The following is a 26,313-nucleotide window of genomic DNA, read 5'->3' as shown; positions in this document are numbered from 1 at the left end:
CTCACCCCTGAACGGACTAGCTCGAATTTCCCACTGGATGGAAGGTTTTAGGGTTCTGTCCCCTTGTTCTGGATTCTCCCAGCAGAGGAAATAGTTTCTCTCTACGTACCCTATGAAATCCTTTAATTATTTTACACACCTCCAATTAGATCACCCCTTAATCTTCTACATTCAGGGGAATACAAGCCTAGTCTACACAACCTGGCCTCATAATTTAACCCTTTTGCCCCAGTATCAATCTGATGAATCTGCACTGCACCCTCTTCAGGGCCAGTATATCCTCCCTGAGGTGCTGTGCCCAGAACTGAATCCAGTATTCTCGGACAAGCACATGCACTTTCAGCATGTGGCGGTGGTGGGGGGGGGGGGCGGGGGTGGGGGGCGTCAGTAAGCAGTGACCAGAAATGGTAATCCTGCCTGATGTCTCGAAAGATAAAAGCTTGTGTCTATAGAGTAGCTTATCAAAACCACAGGGGTGGCAAAGCGCTTTGTGCCTTTTGAAGTGTAGTTTTGGACGGCCTATGCAAAGGGTTCCTTTACATATGGGGTATTGTTGCTTTGTGACACCCTTTGACCTTCATCCCTTTCTAAAAGCTTTTCCCACTTAAAATCAAACCTCCAGTGTATTTTTCTGTCGAGGAAGCTCCTTGCCATTCAGTATTTGAAGAGCAATCTATTTTTAAGGTGGTGCATCGAACTGGAGAGAAACATGAAGGAACATTCTCCCACACAATAGCTGGCTGTAATGGTTTGGGAGGGGCAGATATTTCTTTACTCAGGTTTGGAGTCTGTTTCAAAAGACCCCCTCTATAACAATGAACGGAAACAGGAAGTTCCCACCTTAAACACTTCCCCTGTAACTTTGTGGAACGTTTTGTTTATTGACTTGGCCTTGGCCTGATTGTATTTGGACAAACCTTCATTTAGGTTGAATGCCCAGCAACCAGCCAGTCCTGAGAAGTTTCACTTGTTCTCTACACTTAAAGTAAAAAGTCTTAAGAACATAAGAAATAGGAGCAGGATTAGGCCATTCGGCCCCTTGAGCCTGCTCCACCATTCTATAAGATTACGGTTGATCTCCTACCTCAGTTACATCTTTCTGCACTATTCCCAGATCCCTTGATTCCCTCAGTATCCAAATATCTATTGATCTCAGCCTTGAATATGCTCAACAACTGAGCATCCACAGACTTCTGAGGTAGAAAATTCCAAAGATTCACAACCATCTGAGTGAAAAAAATTCTCCTTGTCTCAGTTCTAAATGGCTGACCCCTTATATTGAACCCCTCTAGTTCTAGACTCCCCAGAAAGGGGAAATAGCCTCCCAGCACCTACTCTGGGAGGTAGATCCAATCTTTCAGGCTCCGCTTGGATTCTCTTTTGTGGTGGGTCGGGTTGTGTGGAGGGGTTGTGGTGGGAGGTGATGGGTTGCTACAACTGAGAGGACAATCAGCCCGTGTTGCTTCTCCCGATTGTAATCTTCTTGTACTGGAATGCGTGTGGACATCGGATGAGGAGAGGGCATGGCCTGGTTGTGGTGCCCCATGACCTGCAAATCCATCAACGCTCACTATCTAGGTGGTGGCAATGTCACTGGAATAGTAATCCAGAGCCCAGGCTAATGGGCTGGGGACATGGGTTTGAATCCCACCACGGCAGACGGTGAAATTTGAATTCAATTAATAAATCTGGGATTAAAAGTTAGCCTAATGGTGACCATGAAACCATTGTCTATTGTTGTAAAGATCTATCTGGTTCACTAATGTCCTTTAGGGAAGGAAATCTGCCGTCCTTACCTGGTCTGGCCTACATGTGACTCCAGACCCACAGCAATGTGGTTGACTCTTAAATGCCGTCTGAAATGGCCTAGCAAGCTAATCAGTTCAAGGGCAATGAACACTGGCCCAGCCAGTGATGCCCGCATCCCACAAATTAATTAAGAAAAATAGGTGCTTGAATGAGGTATACCTGTGGCATTGCACTTCAGGGGGTCATCTCCTTCGGGGAGGATGGAAGGAAATTCAGAGAGCTCAGGGTAAACGAAAATAATATTCCACAGAGGCTCAGTGCCATTGGTGCCTTTCCCTGATCTCCTGTGTCGCCTGGCATACAGACTGTACCCCAGGAGCAGACCAAGTATCGGAAGGTATGGGTTGCACTGGTTCACGCTCTCTTGCAGCCACACAAGTGTCAATCTGGCCTACAAAGCAGGCTTCTGTCCCACATTCCTGGCTGCAGAATTGCGGGGTGCAAATGGAAGGAAGTAAACCGGTATAAGGGGCTATAGCCTCATTGGAGACCAACACCGACTCAAAGAGAAACACACTCTCTAGCTAGCAATGACAACATCCGGAATAAAACGTGTGGGAGCAAGGCCCATCAATGTTTACCCAGTCCATTGGATCTCCTGTATCACCTCCTCATTCCCTAATAAAGGTCAATTAAACCTTCCAAAATCATAAAATCATGCAGTATAGAAGGAGGCCATTTGGCCCATCCAGTCTGAGCTAGCTCTTTGAAAGAGCTATCCAATTACTCCCACTCCTCCTGCTCTTTCCGCATAGCTCTGCATTTTTTTTTCCCTTTCAAGTATTTAACCAATTCCCCTTTGAAAGTTACTATTGAATCTGCTTCCACCGCCCTTTCAGGCAGCGCATTCCAGATCACCACAACTCACTGTGTAAAATAAATAATTTTCCTTATCTCTCCACTTTGAATTCAGGTTTCTGTATCTCTCCATTTCATCCTTTTTGCTTGCTTTTCCCATTTTCAACATAAATTTTTAAGACACTGAATCTTTGCTTCATTAAAGTACGAATGAGCTTCAAAGCTTTGATTTCTTTATGTGGACTCTGTCTTATAGATTGAACATTCTATTCCACGTCCTCTTATGTCACATATTTACGCATAGAGTGCGGCCTGTCAATTTTTGTGTGGGTTGTCTGGAAATCTCTAAGCTAAGCTCAATTTTAATCCCTCTAGCCCAGCGAGAATGGTGCGTGGGAGTGGCGTTAAAATTAGGCCCGGGTCACTGCATTCCCACCTGGAGCCATTTTACCTTTGTCATAGAGTCATACAGCATAGAAACAGGCCCTTCGGCCCACCGCGTCCATGCCGACCATAATGCCTATCTATACTAATCCCACCTGCCTACATTAATTCCATATCCCTCTATGCCTTGCTCATTCAAGTACCTGTGCAGATGCCTCTTAAATGTTGCTACTGTTCCTACCTCCACCACCTCCTCTGGCAGCTCATTCCAGTGTGAAAAATTTACCCCTTTGATCCCCTTTAAACCTCCTCCCTCTCACCTTAAATCTATGCCCTCTAGTTTTAGTCACCCCCACCATGGGAAACAGACTCTGGCTATCTACCCTATCTATGCCTCTCATAATTTTATATACCTCTATCATGTCCCCTCTCAGCCTTCTTCGCTCCAGGGAAAACAGACCCATCCTATCCAATCTCTCTATATAACTCAGGCCCTCCAAACCAGGCAACATCCTTGTGAATCTTTTCTGCACCCTCTCGAGCTTAATCACATCTTTCCTGTAGTGCGGCGACCAGAACTGCACACAGCACTCCAAATGCGGCCTAACCAACGTTATGTACAACTGTAACATGACGTCCCAACTCTTGTACACAATGCCTCGGCCGATGAAGGCAAGCATGCACTATGCCTTCTTCACCATCCTGTCTACCTGTGTTGCCACTTTCAGGGAACTATGTACTTGCACTCCAAAGTCTCTCTGCTCAACAACACTCCCCAGGGCCCTGCCATTCATTGTATATGTCCTGCCTGGTTTAACTTCCCGAAATGCATCACTTCACACTTGTCTGTGTGAAATTCCATTTGGCACTCCCTTGCCCACTTTCCCAGTTGATCTATATCCTGTTGTAACCTTAGTCAACCTTCTTCACTGTCCACTATACCACCAATTTTGGTGTCATCTGCAAACTTACTAATCATGCCCCCTACATTCACATCCAAGTCATTAATATATATGTCGACTTCCAAGTAGGCCGAGGCTCCTTTTGCAGGCAGGTTGAGGGGAAGGCCTACTTTGAATTTAAAGGCTTCGGCCTGATGACATCATCCTTAAAATGACCCGTGCCTCGGGCTGAGATTCCTGTGGGGGTTTCCCTCTCGCTCGGACTCTCGCCCGCCTGAACACACACACTTCCTGCAGAAAAATCAAGGCCCAAAAGTATAGATTTTAAAACAGAATCTGTGTTGTTTCCCCAATTATTGCTGTGTCGATTTTCCAATGTGAAGCAAAGCAAAGATCAGAACTCAAGCCAATGATCCCACTCGTTGAGTTTTGGATCAAGCAGATCGAACTGGGAGCAATGTTGCCGCACTGAAGTTCCTCACACACCTGAAGTGTAAAATCTCTGGTGTCCTCCTCAGCTACCTGGCGTGTGTCCCAATAGGGCCATCCCAGAGAGACTGGCTCCAATTTTCCCGCTTTACACTCGGATCTGGGAGCAGGCCCCTGCAGGCGTGCTGGGCTGCGTACTTGTCAAATTGCACCATTCCTCGAGACATCGCATCAACATCTGATGTATGGTTCCAGTGACCAATCTCCACACGCCTACTTAGGCGGACAGCGTCGACAGGATATTCAACTTCAGGTGGCATCGCTGCTGACCCCGATTCTTGCTGCAGTCAATGTCCACACATTTCCATCAGGGTCACGGTGTAGCCATTCGTGGAGCAGAATTCCAGGCGGATCCTGCAGTCCAGGCTGCTCTCTGGGTTTAAACCTGCGAGTGGTCCAGGTGGCATATTCATCGCCTATACCACCAGGGTCCCTACAATAAAGATATCCTAAACAGTTTGAAACTAGTCATTCTTTTCGCACTCCACGATCGCTTTGATGTTACTTGAACTTATATTACTCCTACAAAACACGAAAGGTGAGCTTTGTTTCAGTGAAACAGTTGGAAATTGCAAAGTGCGTCAGTAGCAGTGTGTGCAGTCCATGCCTTGAATATGATAATCAGTTACCAAGGGAATTAGTTGCGCTGGAGAGAGAAAGTGGTTTCTGTTGACTGACAGGCAGACTAAGACTTGCGTTTACATAGCACCTTTCACAAACTTCAGGACATCTCAAAGGTTGTGGATCTTTGGAATTCTCTACCCCAGAGGGTTGTGGATGTTTAGTTGTTGAGCATATTCGAGACCGAGATCGACAGACTTTTGGAATCTGGGGATTGTGAGGGATTGAAGTCGATTACTCATGATCGTATTGAATGCTGGATCAGGCTCGAAGAGGTGAATCGATAAATATTGGCCATGACACCGGGGAGAACTCCCCTGTTCTTTTTCAAAGATAGTGCCATAGGATCTTTTACATCCACCTGAGAGGGCAAAAGGGGACCTTGGTTTAACATCGCATCCGAAAGATGGCACCTCTGGCAGTGCCCGCACTCCCTCAGTACTGCACTGGGAATGTCAGCCTTGGTTTTGTGCTCAAATCTCTGGAGTGGAACTCAAACCCACAATCTTCCAACTCAGCGGCACCAGTGCTACCAAATGAGACACAGCTGATAGCATTGATAGATCAATGATTATATATATTATAGCTAGTTAAATAATGGATAAATAAAATAAAGTCTTGCATTAATATACCGTTTTTCACAACCTCAGTACTTCCCAAAATGCTTTACAACCATTAAAGTGTAGTCATTGTTGTAATGCAAGAAACACGACAGCTAATCTGTGCACAGCAAGCTCCCATAATCAGTAATTATGGTAACGACCAGATAATCTGTTTTAGTGAACAGATAGATAGCTCATTTGCTTAAGGGAGAGGAAGGGGACAGTGTTTAAGTGCCTCAAACATCTATTTTTCCTCCTATTGCACTGTCTAAACTCCCACATATTGACTTGACACACAAGCAAAACTCACTCAATATCAGAGCGCACTGTCTCCAGTCCATACTTTTCTCAGGTGTAGTCAGTCTCTCACCGAATCGACTCCAGTTACTTCAGACCTGTATCACTGTAAGTGTTAGCATCTGCAAATGACTTCTTGGCGACAGCCTGGCCCGATACCAGGAAATGTGAATAAGGATCAGGGTGGGACGATTCTTAAAGCTATACAGCATTTATAGAGCCCAGTCTTTTCAGGAATTTATTTTTCAGGAATAATGATCAGTTCAAACTGATGGCTTGCACTAAAGGGAAAATCTGGTAACAATAACATTGGTTAAAAAATATAACTCAGAGCTTGTTCTGTACCGCAAGTGTACAACATGTACTGAGGGCTACAGATTAGCGTTCACAAAGTATTAGCTTTTTACAGGCACTCACTAGTAGATAGTATCCATAAGCAAACCAGGCCTCTTATGAACCAAAGCCAGTGTCTTTATTTAATCCGAGTACAGGGATATTGTGCCAAAGTTTAACAATCAAGATGAAAGACAGAACTTGCATTTATAAAGCGCCTTTCCTGACCACAGGGCATCCCAAAGCGCTTTGCAGCCAGTGAAGTACTTTCGAAGTGTAGTCACTGTTGTAAAGTAGGAAACGCAGCAGCCAAATAGCGCACAGCAAGCTCCCACACACAACAATGTGATAACAGCCAGATCATCTGCAAAATTGCTGATGTTGATTCTGGCCAGATCACCAGGGAGAACACCACTTCCCTTCTTCAAGATAGTGCTATGGGAACGTCTACATCGACCTGTGAGAGAAGATGGGGTCTAAGTTTAATGTCTCATCTGAAAGACAGCATCTCTGACAGTGCAGCATATCAAGACTAGAGTGTCAGTCTAGATTTTTACTTTGTGCACAAGTCTCTGGAGTGGGATTTGAACTTACAACCTTCTAACCCAGAGGCAAAAGTGCTACTAACTGAACCACAGGTGACTGAAAGCTTGGGGAAAGAGGCAGTTTTCAATTATGGTCTTAAAGGAGGAGCAAGAGTTGGCAAAGCAGAGACGTTTAAGGAGGAAATTCCAGAACTTGAACGAAAATGTATACAAAACATTCAGCAGCTTATCGTATTTGAAGTGCAGGCACTGTGTTATGTCAACAAATGCAGCAGTCTGTTTATGCACAAATAACAAATGACTACTTCAACTGCTTCTGGTGATGTTGGCCATGGGATTAGAGTTGGGCAGGACACTGAGAGAACTCCTCTGCTCTTCGTTGAAGTGTCCCATTGAATCTTTTATGCCTGCTGGAACAAGCAGATTGGGCCTCAGTTTAAAGTCTCGTGAAACACGGCACATCTGACAGTGTCGCACTCCCTCAGTACCACGCTGAAAGCGTCAGTCTAGATTTTGTGCTCAAGGCTTTGACATGGATTTTGAACCCATAATGCTTTATTGATTTTTTTTTGAGAGTTACACGCATTAGCCAAATTTGGGCTATTTGACTCTACATCATAGAATCGTAGCACGAAACAGCATAGAAGGCCATTCGGCCCGTTGTGCCCAGGGTGGACGTGAGCCACACAACCAGGAAGGTCCATGTTCAATTCCTGTTCCAATTTGAGTTAACTCATCACAGCTGGGGGCGGGGGTGGTGGAGAGGGGGTGGGGGAGGTGAGAAGAGCTGCTAACACTGGCCTCTGCACTAATGTTCCCTCTAATTTCTGTTTGATGTGCAAGGCCGACTTGTTGCACTGCGTGATCCCTTTAAAATTGACGCTCAGCCGCACATCTCACTTCTTTAAGGGAACATTGCTTATGCACAGCACATTTCTGAATCCTGTGTGGTCATGCATCTGTGCAGCTTAGAGGGAACATTGTTCTGCACTTCTAAACTAGTGAGCAGCAAGTCAGCCAAACAGCAGTGTAAGCCGGGCAGTGTAACTTCACCAGCAGGTACCAGTGTCAGCTGGCATTAATGAGCCAACATAGTCACCTCAGTAAGATTGATAACACTGAACCCACTCCACAATCAGACAAACTTTACTTTCTACTGGTTCATGCATGTGCGTCAGGTGAAGACAAAACTCAACTGAGTACCCAAAAGGAGCTGACTCAGTGATGGCCCATCCAGTCCCGAAAGTGTGGTCAGTGATGCAATGTGTGTCGTCTCCTGGTCTCCGTGGCTCACCGACTCGTTGCACCATTGGGCGGGAAGCAAGTATGTGTTTTTTTCTGAAGGTGTCCACTGTACAAGCAATGAGGCCAAATAGTTGCTCGACTGTTCCCTAGTCCTCCAGGACCATTACTGAAATAGCCAGGACTATTCTAACTGTAGATAATGTTACAGCAATATCTGTCCATCGTTGCTAAAGGCGAATATTTTCCCTTTTTCAAGGATGAGGTGAATGCCACAACAGCACAGTATTCCACTCTGGAAGTTCCGGGTGAAACACAGGAATATAATACTGATGCCAAATTTCTTAAACCCTCTCCTGTTGAGATAAACAGAAAAACAGTGACGTATGAGGTGTAAGTATAGGTGTACCAGGTAGAATAACCAGGGTGAGCTTTTCAAATATGTGAAGTGATTTATTTTGGTTGGAAGAACATGGAGAGACAATATAGAATATAGAGTACAATTCTAAAGGGGGGGGGGGGAGTGCAGGAGCAGAGGGACCTGGGTGTATATGTGCATAAAGTGAAGGTGGCAGGATAGGTTGATAGAGTGGTTAATAAAGCATATAGTATCCTGGGCTTTATTAATAGGGGCATAGAGTACAAGAGCAAGCAGATTATGCTGATCTTGTATAAGACACTAGTTCGGCCTCAGCTGGAGTATTGCGTTCAGTTCTGGGCGCTGCACTTGAGGAAAGATGTGAGGGCATTGGAGAGAGTACAGAAAAGATTCACAAGAATGGTTCCAGGGATGAGGAATTTCAGTTATGAAGATAAATTGGAGAAGTTCGGACTGTTTTCCTTGGAGAAGAGAAGGCTGAGAGGTGATTTGATAGAGGTATTCAAAATCATGAAGGGTCTGGACAGAGTAGATAGAGAGAAACTGTTCCCACTCGTGAAAGGATCGAGAATGAGAGGGAACAGATTTAAAGCATTTGGTAAGAGAAGCAAAAGTGACATGAGGAAAAACTTTTTCACACAGCGAGTGATTAAGGTCTGGAATGCGCTGCCTGAGAGTCTGGTGGACGCAGGTTCAATTGAAGCATTCAAAAGGGAATTAGACAGTTATATGAAAAGGAAAAATGTGCAGGGTTACGGGGAGAAGGCAGGGGAGTGGGACTGAAGGAGCTCCTCTTTCAGAGAGCCAATGCGGACATGATGGACCGAGTGGTCTCCTTCTGTGCTGTAACGATTCTGTGTGAAATACCTTCACGCATTAATACTCGTTCTGTAACGTCTATACAAGTCAGGCTGGAAGCACTGGAATCATGGCCTCTTTACCCAGCCATGAGAAGAAATAGTAAATCAGTCAAGTGACTATAGGGAGGCTACCTGCTATGAATAGGCTCATTTTATGTTGGTGCTAAGAAATAAGCAGAAAGGCCTTAACTAACGCCCATGGTTTCCCATTAGTGAGTAAACAGATCTTATTACACAGACTCATTGAAGGAATATTGCACGCGAACATAATGGTATTATATATTTACATATGGACAAGGTACAGGCACTGGCACACCTTGGGGGCTTTTCTAGTCTTGTGGAAGCTAACAGAAGCAGTAATGATGACATGTTTGTGACCTCCTGAGGAGTCCCTGCTACGTGACTGTGAGTTTGTGCCTCTATCTCACTTGCATTGCCTGTAAGGATTGATGTTTTATGATCTCATTGACGTGCTTTAGTAAAGAGTATTACCCAGTCATTTCAGTGCTCCTGAGCCCTCGAACTTGTATTAGAGGAAGAGGATGATGACAATATCCTTTAAAGCCTCCACATTAAGTCACACCATTTCCATCAAAGGTTATGAGTCATTGGCTAACTAATGGATGAGAAGTTCCTCCAATTGGTTAGTGGGTGAATGCATTCCATAATGTGATATTGAGTCATCCAGACCATAGCATTCAAGGTCGGTGAGTATTTCCTCTGGAATGAGGGGATACTATGAGATGACCCAACAGCTCAGTATGACTGGTGACATAAGACTTGTTTCACACTGGGTCAATGGGCTACTTACTGTTGCAGAGGTCATCGGCACACTGGTGGACCCAGAATCTGCGAAGTCAGCTTTCTTCCTGATAATGCACAGTCTATTAAACCAGGCCCGGTATCCATCTCTCACCTTGAGTCATAGATCACAGAGCAAACAGATTTTAACTGATATGTGCAAAGGAAAGATTGACATGCTGCACGGAGGAATGTTTCAATCAAAAGGCGCATGTCTTATACATAAGGAACCCATTTCAGAGACTTTTCATAATCTATATGACATCCTATACTTGTGGCCCTTGGCAGACTCATTGCTCCCTGCCTCTCCATTCACATCTGCCTGCCCATGGGATGTTGATGGGTTGGGATTCGATGCTGTTCCCTTCTCCTTGTTTTGCTCCACAGTAAGAGAAGGCAAGGAATACTTTGAGGAGACAGAGTCAATTCAGTTTGCACAGTCTTCCTGTAGGACTGGCTTTTGCCGTGTGGATGTGCCTTTAAAGAAAGGCAATGCAGTTTAATAAAAGGAGTCAGGCATCGTTCCAGAGCGCACAGTGTTCCCGCAGCGAGGGGAGGAGGGGGGAAGGGTAGAGAGGAGAGAGATGATATGAGGGATTAGGAAGAGAGAAGCAGGTATAGAGAGAGGAGAGGAGAGGAAATGGAGATGATGGAAGGAAGGAGAGAGAGAGAGGAGAGAAGAGGGGAGAGGAGGAGGGGAGGAGAGGAGACAGGAGGAGAGGGAAGGGAGAAGAGAGAAAGGGGGGAAGGGGAGGAGGAGGGGAAGAGAGGGAAAGGGAGTGAAGGGGAGAATGGAGGAGGAGAATGAGGAGAGGATTGGAGGGGAGAGAAGGGAGGAGGAAAAGAGCAGGAGTGCAAAGAGGGGAGGAATGGAGGAGACGAATGGAGAGGGAAGGGGAGAGGATGGGGGGAGAGGAGGGAGAGAGGGAGCAATGAGGAGGGGCAGAGGCGCAGAGGAGGAGGAGTGAGGAATGGAGAGGGAAGGGGAGCGGAGTGGAGAGGAGGGGATTGGGAAGAGGGGGGAGGGGAGAGGAGGGGAAGAGGATGGGAGGGTTAGGGGAGGAGGTGGAGAGATCCCCACACTGATATTGATTTCAGTGAAGGGTAAAATTGGGTGGGATATGAAACTAGAGTTGCACCTGATCCTGTCAGTTTCCCAATGGGCAGGTAATGTTACAATTGCCCCCCTAGAGTCCTTATAATAGGTTTGAGAAATCTGTAATGTTGGAGCCGTGAGTTGCAGCGTGCCACAGTGTCAATGGCTCCTGATGCAGCTAGCATTCATTACATGGGGCTTGCACACTAAGGTCAGGATTTAACGCAGAGGCAGTGGCCCCAACCACGGCTGGCAAGTCAGGGCGAGCCCACCTCCGCCAGCTCTGGAAGCCATGAGCGTATTTTACAGTCCCCAGGCCTGTGGTTGTGGCTTCCGCCTCCAAGAATGGCAGCTCCTCAGCCCCAGCAGCACCACCGGGAGTGGTGACTACCGCTGGGAATGCACCAGTCTCTGGAACAGCAGCCATCGAGGAAGCCCCAAGTGCAGGCAAGTGGGGTCGGGAATCACTGGGGCCGATCAGCAGGCCCCCGGAGACAGTGGTGTGGTCAATTGCGAGGGCAGGAGGGAGCATTTTCCACTGGGGGGTGCTCTGTGGGACACAGGGTGCCGATCAGGAGGGAGACCCCCCCACACTGAGGCTGCGGGGGAGAGGCTGCCAGGTGTCCATCCACCGCTGGTAAGATACCAATGTCAGCAGGAAGAAGCCCTTAAGCGGCCATTAATTAGTCACTTAAAGGCCTCAATTGACACAAGGTGGGTGGGCTGCCTGGCACATCCACTGCTGCTAGTAAAATACCAGTCGAGGCAGGTAGGTGATGGCCACGGCGTCCCATGTCGTCCAGGGCGCGGGGAGGGGCAAAGATTACGGCCTGTGTGTCCCTGTATGGAAACTGTACCACTTAAGGGGGAGGAAGCTGGAGGTGAAACGAACACATCAAGGACGCTCCTAGAATGGAGAAAACTGAGAGCACTTCCTACCTGCCGATTTAACACACAGAGGATGATGAAGATGAAGGTTCCCTGGAAGCTGTTGACGATGGTGAATAAATAGGCCATCACCATGGTTTCTTCCTGAAAGTGGAACAGGCCGAGAATCCAGGTGCAACCCAGGATAAAAACTTGCGCGATGGCTTTAAATGTCAGCATTCTGTAAAGAGCAAGAGAGTTCAGTGATACATGTTACATTTACTGGTTATGTTAACATTGCTAATTGGAATGACACATATATAACTCAATTGAAATCACTCCTTCATGCTCCGCTGGAGAATTAGGCCGGAGTTTAATGCCAAGATGGAGGCTCCACCCACCAGCTGAAAGGTCGGGGGTGAGCCCCTTTCTGCTGGGCCTGGAAGCCATGCCGCTATTTTGCATGGCCCAGACCCTTTATTGGCCTCGGTTGGGACTTCCACCCGTCTGAGGCAGGAAGTCATGCCTCCAAGAACTCCTGGCCAATCAGGGGGCCGGCAGCTCTTCAGTCTCAGCAGTGCCACTGGGAGCAGTGGTCACTGCTGGGACTGCACCCAGCAAGAAGAGGAACGATGGGCGCCTCGGAATAGCTAAGTGGGGATCGGGCCTCACCGCGGACAATTGGCTAGACCCCGGTGAAGGGTTCGGGTGAGTGGGAGAGCAGGGAAGGGGGGTCGTTTTAGCGGAGGTGGCCCATGCTGCAGGGGTGGGGGGGCCCTCAGTGGGGCACAGGGTGCCTGATCAGAAGGGCCCCCCCATCTCACAAGAAGGCCGCCAGGTATTACTGGGCAGCCTCCTCGGAGGCTAAAGTGCCCGCCCACTGCTGGTAAAATACCAGCGGCGGCAGGAGGAGGCCCTTGAGTGGCAATTAATTGGCCACTTAAGAGCCTCAATTGGCCTGGGACAGGTGGGCTGTTTTCCACTTCCCCCGGCCGCTGGTAAAATAGCAGCGGGGCAGGTGTGTGACGGGCTCGGCACCACCCCCCTGCCTCCCATGCAATTTTATGCCCCCGGGGTGGGAACTGTAATATTCCAGCCTTAATCACAAAATCTTAGGCTGCCACACCGGCAGTACTGAGGGAGTGCTGCACTGTCAGAGGTGCTGTCTTTCAGATGAGTTATGGAAAATACACTGCCAGCACTATTTCAAAGAAGAGCAGGGGAGCTTTCCCCAGTGGTCTGGCCAATATTCATCCCTCAACCAACAGCACTAAAACCGATTATCTATTCATTATCATCTTATTGTTTGTGGGATCTTGCTGTGCACAAATTGGCTGCCGCATTTCTTACACTACAACCCTGACAACACTTTAAAAGTACCTCATTGCTTGTTAAGTATTTTGAGGCACAATGAGATTGTCAGCGGCACGATGGAAACACCAGTCTTTAACGTATAAGACAAGGTTTGTGTTTGCAATGTCTTTTATCGCACCTCTCAGTAACACTTCAAAACATTTCACACATCATTGATTGAAGGTTACTTTGATAAGCGCAAAAGTTTCAAAGCTCACTTCCGAGATTTTGAAACTGCCTCTGACAATCGGAGGGCAGTGAGAAGAACTCTGCCTTGCACTGACTGGAGCAACGAACACAGAGCTGTATAATTGCTGCCCCTCACATAACCTTTAAAGTGGGTTCCAGCAGAGTAACTTCAAGCATGCAGAGCCAGTGATATTGTTCATGCAACCTTTTACCTTCTGTTTTAATACAGGCTTTAACCTTGTTTAATGAAAACACCCTCAACTGTATCCAGAAAATATTTGGTTTGCTGTAAAATGTACATAGCATGTAAAATGAAATGGAAGGGTTGTGAGGCAACTCACTCCTGTATTGAAGGAAACTGATCGCTTTTGCACTTCTTGTATTTTTTGACTTTGTGCTTTTTGGAACTGTTTGGTGATGTATTTTTTTTACATTTTTTAATGAATAAAGTATATTTTGGAAATAAAAAAAAGTTTAAACCTTGTTTAGGGGAGTTAGGGGAGTGTCACTCGTAAACATTGAACGTTTGTGAATATTATCAGAAGTAATTTTCCGTCTCGTGGACTATCGTTTAAGGGAAATCCATCCTATAGTCATAGGAACAGGATGTGGCCATTCAGCCCCTCGGTCCTGCTCTGCTATCCAATTAGGTCATAGCTAATCTACACCTTAACCCTATTTACCTACCATATTTCTTGATCCCGTTTAGCCACCAAAAATCTATCAATCTCTGCCTTGAAAACTCCAATTGACCCCCCCGCAGCCTTTGTGGGCAGAGAATTCAAGATTTCCACCACCATTTGTGTGAGGAAGTGCTTTCTTACCTCCCTCCTGAATGGCCTGGATCGAATTTTAAGATTATGTCCCCTTGTTCTCGATTCCTCCACCAGAAGGAATAGCTTCTCCGTATGTCCCTATTGAATCACTTTAAACACCTTGATCAGATGACTCTTCAATCTTCTGGACTCAATGGAATACAAGCCTGGTCTAAGCAACCAGTCCTCGTGATTTCACTCTTTTAGCCCTGTGAAGAGGGTGCACCCTCTGCAATGCCAATATATCCTTCCTGGTGCTCAGAGCTGAACCCAGTACTCCAGAGGATTTCTGACCAAGACTTTGTGCAATTCTAGCGTCACTTTGGGAAAGTTTGTACGTGTGAATGTTGTTTCAACCCAGCGGCAGGTTTGGGGATGATGCCCGGGACAGCCAAATAGCCTGTTGCCAATCGTTGCAGACGCACATGCGAAATGCCCTAGAAGTAGGGGAGAGAGGTGAAAGAAAGCAGCCAAAGCTCTTGGTCCACCTGAAAGAAAGATCTCTCCCGTAAGCTCCAGCGTAACGCTTGAGTTCTGAACCTTGGGTTCACTCACCTCATGTCCTTAATTTTCGTGACTTCTGAATTCAGCCGGGTGAGCTGTGCCCTCAGTATCCAGAGCGTCACAGCGAACAGGACTGTATTAAACTGCGGGGAAAGCAAGCAGGAACAAAATCATTTAAAACAATGGAGAAAGCTTATGCTATAATACCAGAGTTGTGCCAACTAGCAGTGCTCTGGAATGTGATAAAATGTATCCAGACCCTCCCATTGAGGATTTTGGCATATATAGAATTGTATCGAGTCTACAGCAGAGAAACAAGCCATTTGACCCAACTAGTTCATGCCAGTATTTATTCTCCACGTGAGCCTCTTCCCCCTTTCTCTTCCTCTAACCCTATCAACATATCTTTCTATTCCTTCCTCATGTAGTTATCCAGCTTCCCCTTAAATGCATCTACACTATTCCCCTCAACTACTCCTCATGGCAGTGAGTTCCCCATTCTTAATGCTTGTGTAAAGAAGTTTCTTTTGAATTCCCTGATGGATTTATTGACGAGTATCTTATATTTATAGTCCCGAGTTTTGTAATTGATTATTCCAATTGCAGCTATTCCAACGCTCTCCTGGCCCACCTCCCAGCTTCCCCATAAACGTGAGCTCATCCAAAACTCTGCTGCCCGTACCCTAACTCGTATCAAGTCCCGTTCACCCATCACTCCCTGTGCTCGCCTTTCTATATTGGCTCCTGGCCTGGCAAAACCTCGTTCAAATCCCTCCACGATCTCGCCCCTCTCTATTTCTGCAATCCCCTCTAGCCCTACAACCCTCTGAGATCTCTGCATGCCTTCAATTATGTCCTATTGCGCGTCCCCAATGTTAATCGCTCCACTATTGGCGACCGTGCCTTCAGCTGCTTGGGCCCCAAGATCTGGAATTCCTTCCCTAAACCTCTCTGCCTCCTTTAAGATGCTCCTTAATGCTTTTGGTCACCTGCCCTAATATCTTCTTATGTAGCTTGGTACCAAATTTTGTCTGATTACAGTCATGCCAAGTGTGCATGTTTTATTATGTTAAAGGCACTGTGTAAATGTAATTGTTGATGTTGCGGTGTGAAGGAACAAAATGCTAATTCTTGGATGAACATTCATAGAAAATAAAGCTGCACCCTGTGACACTGAGAGTTGGGCAAATGGACAATGTAGAGTTCTGCTGCTCTGCTTCATGTACATTTAAATGGCCGTGCCCTAGAACACGCAGGGATTCTGGCTTCAGACAGTCAGCATGTTCGTGAAACAGCCGAGTGATATTACCGTCATTAACTCTCCCTCTCCCCTCACTACAGGAAAGGAGTGTGATCTCAAACCATGGCTTTTCTACAAAGCTAAATTTGCCTTTCCTTAAAGGTAATTTCAAAACCTGGGAACACAGGAACAGGAGGAGGCCATTCAGCCCCTCGAGCCTGTTCCAACATTCAATTAAATTATGGCCGAGGTGTATCTTCACTTGGTTCAGTAACCCTCAAAACGCTTGCCTAATAAAGAACTATCAACCTCAATTTTGAAATTTTCAATTGACCCTCAGGAGGAGAGGGTTCCAAATTGCCACTACCCTTTTGTGTGAAGAAGTGCTTCGTGACATCACCCCTGAATGGACCTAGCTCTCATTTAAAGGTCATGGCCCCTTGTTCCAGACTCCTCCACCAGAGGAAATAATTTCTCTCTATCTACCCTGTCAAATAAGTTTACTATTCTCAACACCTCAATCAGATCATCCCTCAATTATTTAGGAAAGACAGTGGTGTGACTGCAAACTTTAAAACTAAAGTTTCAGAAAATGGCTTCACACCAGTCATTGCTATGGTGCCTGGCTATGAGGTGAAGTGGTGTGAGACCGTCTTCTTCAATAATTTTCCACATTGCCCGCCCCCTAAATTCAGGTTAGGCTCAGACTGGTAATCTCTGCTCGGAATTATTGGACTTCATGATGCCTGAAAGCTGAGACACCAAAACTAGGGTAAGCTGAGCTAGAAGACACTCGGGCAAAATAGTATCCTGTAGCATTTGCCAGATCTGAATCCTGACTCTGCTGCATGAGCTCAAAGCAGAGCTCCAAAATGAGAGAGAGTGATGAGCAAAAAAGCCAAGTGATGTTTGGTAATAACGCATTCCGTACGTGAAAACTCACTCTGTCTTGATGAGGAGAAATGTCTTCACTCAGAGAGTGGTGAACCTGTGGAATTCTCTACCGCAGAAGGCAGTGGAGGCCAAGTCATTAAATATATTCAAGAAGGAGATAGATATATTTCTTAATGCCAAAGGGATCAAGGGATATGGGGAGAAAGCGGGAACGGGGTACTGAATTAGACGATCAGCCAGGATCTTTTGTGAATGGCGGAGCAGGCCCGAAGGGCCGAATGGCCTATTCCTGCTCCTATTTTCTACATTTCTATGTTTCTATGTCTTGCCTGTTGCAACCATCATGGAGTAGTTACATTGGTGCCACTGTGAGATGTGCAACTAAACTGCTGTGAATTCAGGATCCAGCTTGAGAGGTGAGGAGATAGTCCCACTTTAGTATTGTACAGTTTTGTACGCCTCTTCTGAACACTCTCCAAGGCCTTGACATCCTTCCTCATGTGTGGTGAACAGAATAGTTGAACTCTGTTGACATCCTACCAGTAATTAAAGCAATTACATATTTTGACTGCAATCCTTGCAGGTCTGTGGGACATATTTGCCTTCTTCCCTTAATTGAAGTCATATCCTTGTCCTCATACATCTGTCATCCAAGGCTTTGCCCCGCCCTATCTCTGCAACCTCTCCCAACCCGAACCACAGTTTGCACTGCCCACTCTTCATCCCTTCCCCCTTCACTCCATTATTAATGTGGAAGCCTTAAACCATGCGGGCTCCGCAATCCCAGAACTCTCTCTCTTGAAACCCTTCTGCCTTCCCTTCTCCATCCCTTCGAAAGCCTCAATTTTACTCTCCATTGGAGTCAACAGTGTTATTGGGGGAGAGTTGAGGGTGGTGAAATGGCAGCTTTCTAACGAATCCATGGGTTTCCTGCCCAATGAATTAGCTTCAAGTCATCCTCAACATTTTTGACCACGTCTTTGCCACCTCTAGAAATTCCTGCCCACCTATCTGCTGTGCTGATGTAAGATGATGTTGTTGTAATATTAGCCAAAAGGATGAGTATAAAGTGGGTATTCCCTGAGGAAGCTCTAACCTTCTGTCCTGAACATCTTAATAATAACATAGTTACCAGAATCATTGTGCAGACTGGGCCAATGAAACTCCAGATAAATCCATTCTCGATTGCCAGCCAGCAACTGCAACACAGGAGAGAGAACAGAAAGCAAAAACAGTCAGGGACATCATTGGGATTCTCTCCATCTCACTACCTCAGTCCTTCTGCACCATCTTCGAAAGCGTCCTCAAAACCTTGACCCAATCTTTGAACAGCTCTTGAAGTTTTGACTTATCAAGTTGATTGCTGCCTTGGGATATCTGATTATCTGAAAGGAGCTACTGGAATGTAAATCATACTTAGTGATCTAAAGGTTCTTCTGCGTTACCTTTAGCAGTCTATGTGTTGACCTGAGTTCTATTTCTGACTGATCTCACAGAGGAGCAGTGTAGATGCATGTGACAAGTACACAAGCACAGTAACCTACTCTGCAAGACTGAGAAGCAACATCCATACTCTTCCGGCATGGAAATAATTGAAAAGAACGTTTATAAAGAGCCCAAGTGTTGAGTGAGTCCCCTGGAAACCTTTTAAACTCAGTTTTGCAATGGATTGGAGTGGCAGGAAACAAAGGGTAATTGTTGACGGGTGTTTTAGCGACTGGAGGGCTGTTTACAGTGGCGTTCCGCAGGGCTCAGTACTGGGTCCCCTGCTTTTTATGGTTTATGTTAATGATTTGGGTGTAAATGCAGGGGGCATGATCAAGAAGTTTGCAGACGACACAAAGATTGGCCATGTGGTAGATAGCAAGGAGGATAGCTGTAGGCTGCAGGAAGATATTGATGGTCTGGTCAGATGGGCAGAAAAGTGACAAATGGAATTCAACCTGGAGAAGTGTGAGGTGATACATTTGGGGAAGTCAAACAAGGCGAAGGAATACACGATAAATGGGAAAATACTGAGAAGTGTAGAGGAAGTGAGGGACCTTGGAGTGAATGTCCACAGATCCCTGAAGGTAGCAGGACAGGTCGATAAGGTGATTAAGAAGGCATATGGAATCCTTTCCTTTATTAACCGAGGTATAGAATACAAGAGCAGGGAGGTTATTTTGGAACTATATAACTCATTAGTTAGGCCACAACTTGAATACTGTGTGCAGTTCTGGTCACCTCATTACAGAAAGGATGTAATTGCACTAGAGAGGGTACAGAGATTTACGAGGATGTTGCCAGAACTGGAAAAATGCAATGAAGAAAGGTTGGATAGGCTGGGGTTGTTCTCCTTGGAACAGAGAAGGTTGAGGGAGATTGGAATGAAATGTATAAAATTTTGAGGGGCCTGGATAGAGTGGAGGTGAAGGGTCTATTCACCTTAGCAGAGAGGTCAGTGACGAGGGGGCATAAATTTAAAATGATTGGTAGAAAAATTAGAGGGGAGATGAGGAAAAACTTTTTCACCCAGAAGGTGGTGGGGGTCTGGAACTCACTGCCTGAAAAGGTAGTTGAGGCAGAGTCCCTCAACTTATTCAAAAGGAGTCTGGATATGCACCTCAAGTGCCATAATCTGCAGGGCTATGGACCAAATGCTGGAAGGTGGGATTAGAATGGGTGGATCATTTTTTGGCCGGCACAGACACGATGGGCCAAGTGGCCTCTTTCTGTGCCTTACACTTTCTGTGATTCTGTACTACACTTGGTGTGAAGCAATTCACTGGATTTTGGGTGTTGGATGAGATATTGTTTTGGAGGGGCACTGCTGGCCTGGTGCTGATATATGTTTGACAGTATTTTACATCCATGTGAGGCATTAAGTATTAGCTGTGCCATGTTAGTCATTCCTGATTGTGTGTTCATTACCAGCAAATGTTTAATTAACAAGAGTGTGAGCTGAAATATTGTGACCAATTTTGGGTACCACACTTTAAAAAGGATGTCAAGAGTTTGGAGAGGGTGGAAAGGAGATTTATTCGAATGGCTCCAGTGATGAGGGATTACAGTTGTGTGGGGTCATGGTGGTGTAGTGGTAATGTCACCGAGCTCGTCATTCAGAGGCTCAAGCTAATGCTTTTGGACATGGGTTCAAATCCCACCACAGTATTTAAATCAATTAATTAAAAAAATCTGCAATTGAAAGATACCCATTTGGTTTGCTAATGTCCTTGAGGGAAGGAAATCTGCCATCTCTACCTGGTCTGGCCTACTTGTGACTCTAGACCCACAGGCAATGTGGCTGACTCTTAACCGCCCTCTGAAATAGCCTAGTAAGCCACTCAGTTATTCAAGGGCAATTAGGGATGGGCAACAAATGCTGGACGTGCCAGTGATGTCCACATTCCATGAAAGAATAAGAAAAAGGATAGACAGAAAAAGCTCTCCTTAAAGCAGAGAGAGCTAAGAGGAGATTTGATAGAGGTCTTTAAATTCATGAAGAGTTCAGATACTGTAAGTAAAGAGAAACTATTTCCAATGGCTTCAGGGTTGATAATCAGAGGGCACAGATTTAAGATGATTTGCAAAAGAACCAGAGGCAACAACTTCTTTGTAGCGAGTGGTTAGGATTTGGAATGCACTGCCCGAGAGTCTGGTGGAGGCAGATTCTACAGTAGCCTTCAAAGAGGGATTTGGATAAATAATTGAAGGTGAAAAAGTTGCAGGGGTATGGGGGAAGAGCGGGGGAGTGGGACTAACTGGATTGTTCTTTGAACAATCTTGTAAACCCTTGTATTCAGTTACATCTCCCAGTGTGGTGCTGGGCCATAGAGACCAGAACACATTAGATTCAATGCCGGTCCATGTTGAGTTGTTTTGTCCCAGCTCAACAGGTCCAGGGCTCAACACCCTGAACTCACAAGACTGAAAATTAGCCAGAGTTCCCACTCACTATCCCTTGACTGCAGGTCAATGCACTTGGGCACAGGTCAGTCTACACTTGCAGTCACAAATAGTGGAACAGGAGAAGGCCATTTATCCCTGTGAGGTTGCTCCACCATTCTTCTAGATCATAGCTGGTATGCACCTCAAACTGCCTTGACTCCATATCCCTTGATATACTTACCGAACCAAAATTCTCTCCATATTACTCTTGAAGGCTCCAATTGAACACAAGAACATAAGAAATAGGAGCAGCAGGAGGCCATTCAGCCCTTTGAACCTGCTCTACCATTCAATGAGATCATTTTTGATCTTCTACCTTGCTCCACCTTCTCGTACTATCCCCATATTCCTTGTTTCACTTAGTGCCAAAAATCTATTGATCTCAGTCTTGAATATACTCAACGACTGAGCTCTCTGAAATGGAGAGTTCCAAAGATCCATAACCTCTGGAATATGTTGCCAGCTGGTGCAATGAATGCTGACTCTCTGACTTCAAGAGAGCGCTGGACTGTTTTTTTGACTGGGGCAAAGACCACACATATAGAAGGTAAGTGTATCTTGTAGCTAATGCTTGGTCCTTGTGATCTCCTGGACTGGCTTTGATCACCTGAGGTGAGAGGGGTTAGAGAACAATTTTGCTGAATATTTCTTTCCCTTATCGGACCTGAGATCTTCTCTTTTCTCAGGCTGCTCCCAAGAGATTACATGGCTGTGGTGGAGGGTGGGGTGGAGGAGGTTATATTGTACTCTATAACATAAAATTGCATAGGGTATACAGCATAGAAACAGGCCATTTGGCCCAACCAACCCATGCTGGCACCCATGCTTCACTCAAGCTACATATTTCTAGTAACGTGACCAATCCCTTGCTCTTCGCCTCACAATTCAAAGGGATTATTTGAACCACTTGCTTGAGTCCTTATGCTGTCATGCAATGATACTCTTTTTAATTAATACCCTTTCTTTCCCATCCCTCCTTAACCATCCCTTTTTAAAAGTTTAAGCTCAGGTGTTGTAATCGTCAATCCTGGCCCACAGGTTAGTTACTCTCCAGTCCTTGCGATTTGATTGCCTTACATTTAATAACAATCAAACCCTATTATGTCACAAACTTATTTTTCATCAGAGGCTATGGGCCTGATTTTAACCCATTCAAAACTCATCTAATTGCCAGAATTAAAATCAGGCCTGTAATTCTGCAGTTTTGCTTCTTATACTTTGTGCAGAATCATACAGGCAATTTAGCTTATAACTGGTGAGGGGCATGGGGTGGGGGTTGGGGGGCAGTGGGGAGATGGTACTGGGAGGATGTAGAGTGTCTCGTGTTGATGCTCCAGCCATCACGGTGTGTGGGGGACAGCAGCTTGATGGGATCAGCTGGACTTTTCCTGCTCGCCGATTTCGCACATTTGGCTGTTACTTACTACTGGTATGTTCCATAACCAGTGGAATACGTTGCTGCAGAAATGGTCACTATCACTGCCGGCAGTCCGTATGCAAACGGGTACATGAGCCATTGCAACACCCTCCGGGCACAGGATTTGTTTGTTTTCTGGAGGTTCCTGACCGTAAGGTGAAGGTAAATTCCTTCCACACACATCCAAGCAAAGGCCGCTAGAAAGAGGTAATGCAAAAAACCTGCGATGATCCCACATGCAATCTGGAATAAAGAACACAGGTTCAATCTCAACCTCACACAACACTAAACCTTACTGTCTCTACATTCTTTTGTTTTTGTGTTTGTTTATTCATTCTGGGGATGTGCATGTTGCTAGCAAGGCCAGCCTTTATTGGCCATTTCTAGCTGCCATTCAAAAGCTCGTGGTGAGTTGCCTTCTTGAACTGCTGCAGGCCATGGTTCTATGTGGTGAAGGTGCTCCGACAGAGCTGTTAAATAGAAAGTCTAGGATTTTGGCGCAGAGAGAATGAAGGAACGGCCAATTTTTGTCGATTCAGGGATGCTGTGTGTGACTTGGAGGGAAATTTGGAGGTGGCGGTGTTCCCATGTCTGCTGCCCTTGGTTCTTCTAGTTGGTGGGTTTGGAATATGCTGTCAAAGGAGCCTTGGCAAGTTACTGTAATGCACTATGTACATAGTACACACTGCAGCCATGCTGAGCTGGCGTTGGAGGGTGTGGCTATTTAAGACGGCGGGTGGGCTGCCAATCAAGCAGACTGGATGGTTTTGTGCTTCTTGAGTCTTGTTTCAGCTGCACTCATCCTGGCATTTACTTTGGAGGTGGGTGGAGAGGCTTTGCAGAGTCAGGTGGTGAGCCACTCACCAGAGAATACCCAAGGAACCAGTTTGGGTCTCAATTTACTGTCACATGCAAAAGAGGGCAGTCTAACCATACTGCACTCCTTCAGTACACTGATATGCCAGCCTATATCATATACTCAAATCCTAGAATGGAGGAATCACCAATTGAGCTAAGCAAATGTGTATTCATAATCTATGTAGAATAACTTGGAAGTGAAGTTGTTTGGATTGAATTTTGACCAATAGTAAAAGGGGGGTTCTCATACTGCTTCAGGCTTCTTGTCCATTCTTCTATCGTCCCTTTTACAACCTCAGGACATCCCAACGCTCTTAACAGCGAAGTACTTTTGAAGTGTAGTCACTGTTGTAATGCAGAAAAGCAACAGCCAATTTGCACACAGCAAGATCCCACAAACAGCAATGAGATAATGATCAGATAATCTGTTTTTAGTGATGTTGGTTAACTATTGGCCAGGACACAATCGTACTATGGGATCTTTTATATTCACTTAAGAGGGCAGGCAGGGCCATAGTTTAACATCTCACTCCAAAGACAGCACAGAACTCCCTTGGTACTGCAGTGGAGTGTCAGCCTAACTTGTATGCTCAAACCTCTAGATGGAACTTGAACCCACCACCTTCTGACTCAGAGGCAAGAGTGCCTCCAACTGGCACAGCAACAGCAGCCAATGTAAATACAGCTTCAAAGAGTTCTCAGGAGGTGAGCTGGCCTGTCGAGAAACTGGTAAACTACATTTCGAACCTTCTCGAACTAAGCAGAGTGATGCAATTGGAATGAATGCCCAACCTTCTTCCTTAAGGTGCCTCAGCTCCAATTAGAGGGTGCATTCACTGATCCCGGGTGAGTCCCTTTCACGCAGTCTTTATAAAGGAAGATTACTATCCTAGATTCAGGTGTACTTGAATGAAACATCTTTAGAATGGTTTGGCAGGGTTTGTTAACTGGGGCGGCACAGTGGAGCAGTGGTTAGCACCGCAGCCTCACAGCTCCAGCGACCCGGGTTCAATTCTGGGTACTGCCTGTGTGGAGTTTGCAAGTTCTCCCTGTGTCTGCGTGGGTTTCCTCCAGGTGCTCCGGTTTCCTCCCACATGCCAAAGACTTGCTGGTTGATAGGTTAATTGGCCATTATAAATTGCCCCTAGGATAGGTAGGCGGTAGGGAAATATAGGGATAGGTGGGGATGTGGTAGGAATATGGAATTAGTGTAGGATTAGTATAAATGGGTGGTTGATGGTCGGCACAGACTCGGTGGGCCGAAGGGCCTGTTTCAGTGCTGTATCTCGAAACTAAATCCTCTCACCTTGTTGCTGGTTCTGTTAATTCCCACCAGGAAGAGCAGCTCAGCCAGGAATAGAGTGACACACAGGTTGATGTGGATGTTGTTGTTGTGGCTGGTGACTTGAGTGCAGAACAGAAACGTGACGATCGCAAGTCCTAGGCATGCCAGTGACGTGATGATACCAACCAGCGTTATGACAGTGAGCTTCTTATCCAAGTGACCCTCCTGCTAGCACAGAGATACAAATTACAACCATTTGATGCAAGTACAATTAAAACAAAACTTTTCTTTCTTCCCTCCTCTCCCAATGGCACTGACTCTTTGCGAGAGTAGAGACCCATGGCTGCTCGTAACTCATCCAAATGGCCATGCTACATAAATGGGCCCAAACAGTGACTCACCTCCCCCTCCTTCCACCTTCTCCTTGTAGAGTAGCAGGACGTTTGATCATGACAAGTCCTTGCAGCCAACCCCAACCCTTTCCTCACACTCTCACCTTCCAGCGCAGGCCACTGACAACATCAAATCTATAGCATGGAAACAGGGCATTGACTCAACTTGTCTTTTTCAAAAAAAATCGTTGTCGGGATGTGGGCATCACTGGTAAGGCTGCCATTTATTGCCCATCCCTAGTTGCCCGTCAGAAGGTGATGGTGGGCCTTCTTCTTGACCACTGCAGTTCATGTGGTGTAGGTGCTGTTAGGGAGGGCGTTCCAGGCTTTTGACCCAGCGACTGTGAAGGAACAGAGATATAATTCCAAGTTGGGATGGTATGTGAATTGGAGGGGAACTTGGAAATGATGCCATTCCCATGCACGTGATGTCCTGCTCCTCTAGGAATGGGGGGGGTGGGGGGCGGTGTTGGTCTGCGCCAGTGTTTACACTCCACATGAGCCTCTTTCTAATCTATTGTCCCAGAACAGAAATGGAAATGCAGGTCGATCGCTCTTCTCTCCACAGCCACTGATACTAAAAAGTTTCAAATTATGGTTTTGCATCAAGTGTAGGGATAAGTGCAAGTGCACCTCATCCAGGAAGAAGAGAGTAAGAGCACTATCTTGGGAGGGGAGACATAGGGTAAAGATAAAGATCACAAGTGAAGCTATGGAACAAAACTGAGGTTCACGAATAGCAAAATGGGGTTTGGTAATAAACTTTGGTACAGGCACCAGCGCTTAAAGCACATGTGGTAACTCAGAGACTGACCAGGAAAGACTCGAGTTTAATTCCTGCTCTGTGTTGAGTTACCTAATCTTCACCACTGCTGTGGGAACGGTGCTAGAATTGGCCTCAGTGCCCTTGGGCTAGACGCAAAATAAGATCTCATTCAACCAGGGTTCCCATCTCTGTCCATGGTCATGTGTTGGAAAGCCTACCTTGTATTTGAGTAGAATCACAACTGTGCTTAGCTGGGATCCCCCTATGATTGACCATCCCTGCTGACACTTGGGTCCCTGATAAATGATGATGTACTAATTAAGGTAGCAGAAGCTGTCGAATGACATCCAGGCAACAGCCACAGCTTCTAGCAGAGGAGCTAAAAATGGGAAAAAGAATGAACAAATTGGTTCTTTTCTGAATTTTTGGGGGCAAATTCAACCTCATCTGCCCATCGGGAAACTAATGTAGTCAGGTGCAACGTTGTTTTTTTACCCCTTCCCTACTCCTGCCACCTATTTCTTCTTTCCATTGAAGCCAACAGACTAATAGCAGTGCGGACTGTTGAAGTGGCATTCCACATGGGCTTCCCACTCAGTAGTTAGGTTAACCTCGCCTCTTGTTGCGTTTTGAAAGCAAAGTCTT

General features: G+C 46.0%; 2 protein-coding genes across 8 annotated transcripts in view; both read right to left on the bottom strand.

Moving 5' to 3' along the window:
- LOC137355612 (adhesion G protein-coupled receptor E3-like) overlaps nt 1-6,099 on the bottom strand; it is a 51,295-nt gene extending 45,196 nt beyond the window's left edge. Inside the window, exon 1 of one of the 5 annotated variants that reach the window (XM_068020937.1) lies at nt 5,916-6,099. In XM_068020937.1, the coding sequence (XP_067877038.1) occupies nt 5,916-5,946 (31 nt within the window). In that variant the 5' untranslated portion in view covers nt 5,947-6,099. The remainder of the gene's footprint in view (nt 1-5,915) is intronic. The other 4 variants (XM_068020939.1, XM_068020934.1, XM_068020938.1 and 1 more) reach the window with 4 other exon arrangements.
- Nucleotides 6,100-6,167: 68 nt separating this feature from the next.
- Nucleotides 6,168-26,313, bottom strand: part of LOC137355616 (adhesion G protein-coupled receptor E3-like) — a 42,574-nt gene continuing 22,428 nt past the window's right edge. The window contains exons 13-19 of one of the 3 annotated variants that reach the window (XM_068020954.1): nt 24,532-24,738; nt 22,375-22,610; nt 18,153-18,219; nt 14,938-15,029; nt 12,098-12,266; nt 10,073-10,177; nt 6,168-8,378 (exon numbers count right to left, since the gene is read on the bottom strand). In XM_068020954.1, the coding sequence (XP_067877055.1) occupies nt 8,367-8,378; nt 10,073-10,177; nt 12,098-12,266; nt 14,938-15,029; nt 18,153-18,219; nt 22,375-22,610; nt 24,532-24,738 (888 nt within the window). In that variant the 3' untranslated portion in view covers nt 6,168-8,366. The remainder of the gene's footprint in view (nt 8,379-10,072; nt 10,178-12,097; nt 12,267-14,937; nt 15,030-18,152; nt 18,220-22,374; nt 22,611-24,531; nt 24,739-26,313) is intronic. The other 2 variants (XM_068020955.1, XM_068020956.1) reach the window with 2 other exon arrangements.

This window comes from Heterodontus francisci, chromosome 43 (assembly GCF_036365525.1).
Source record: "Heterodontus francisci isolate sHetFra1 chromosome 43, sHetFra1.hap1, whole genome shotgun sequence".
NCBI lineage: Eukaryota > Metazoa > Chordata > Chondrichthyes > Heterodontiformes > Heterodontidae > Heterodontus > Heterodontus francisci.
This window is presented reverse-complemented; position numbering and strand designations above follow the sequence as displayed.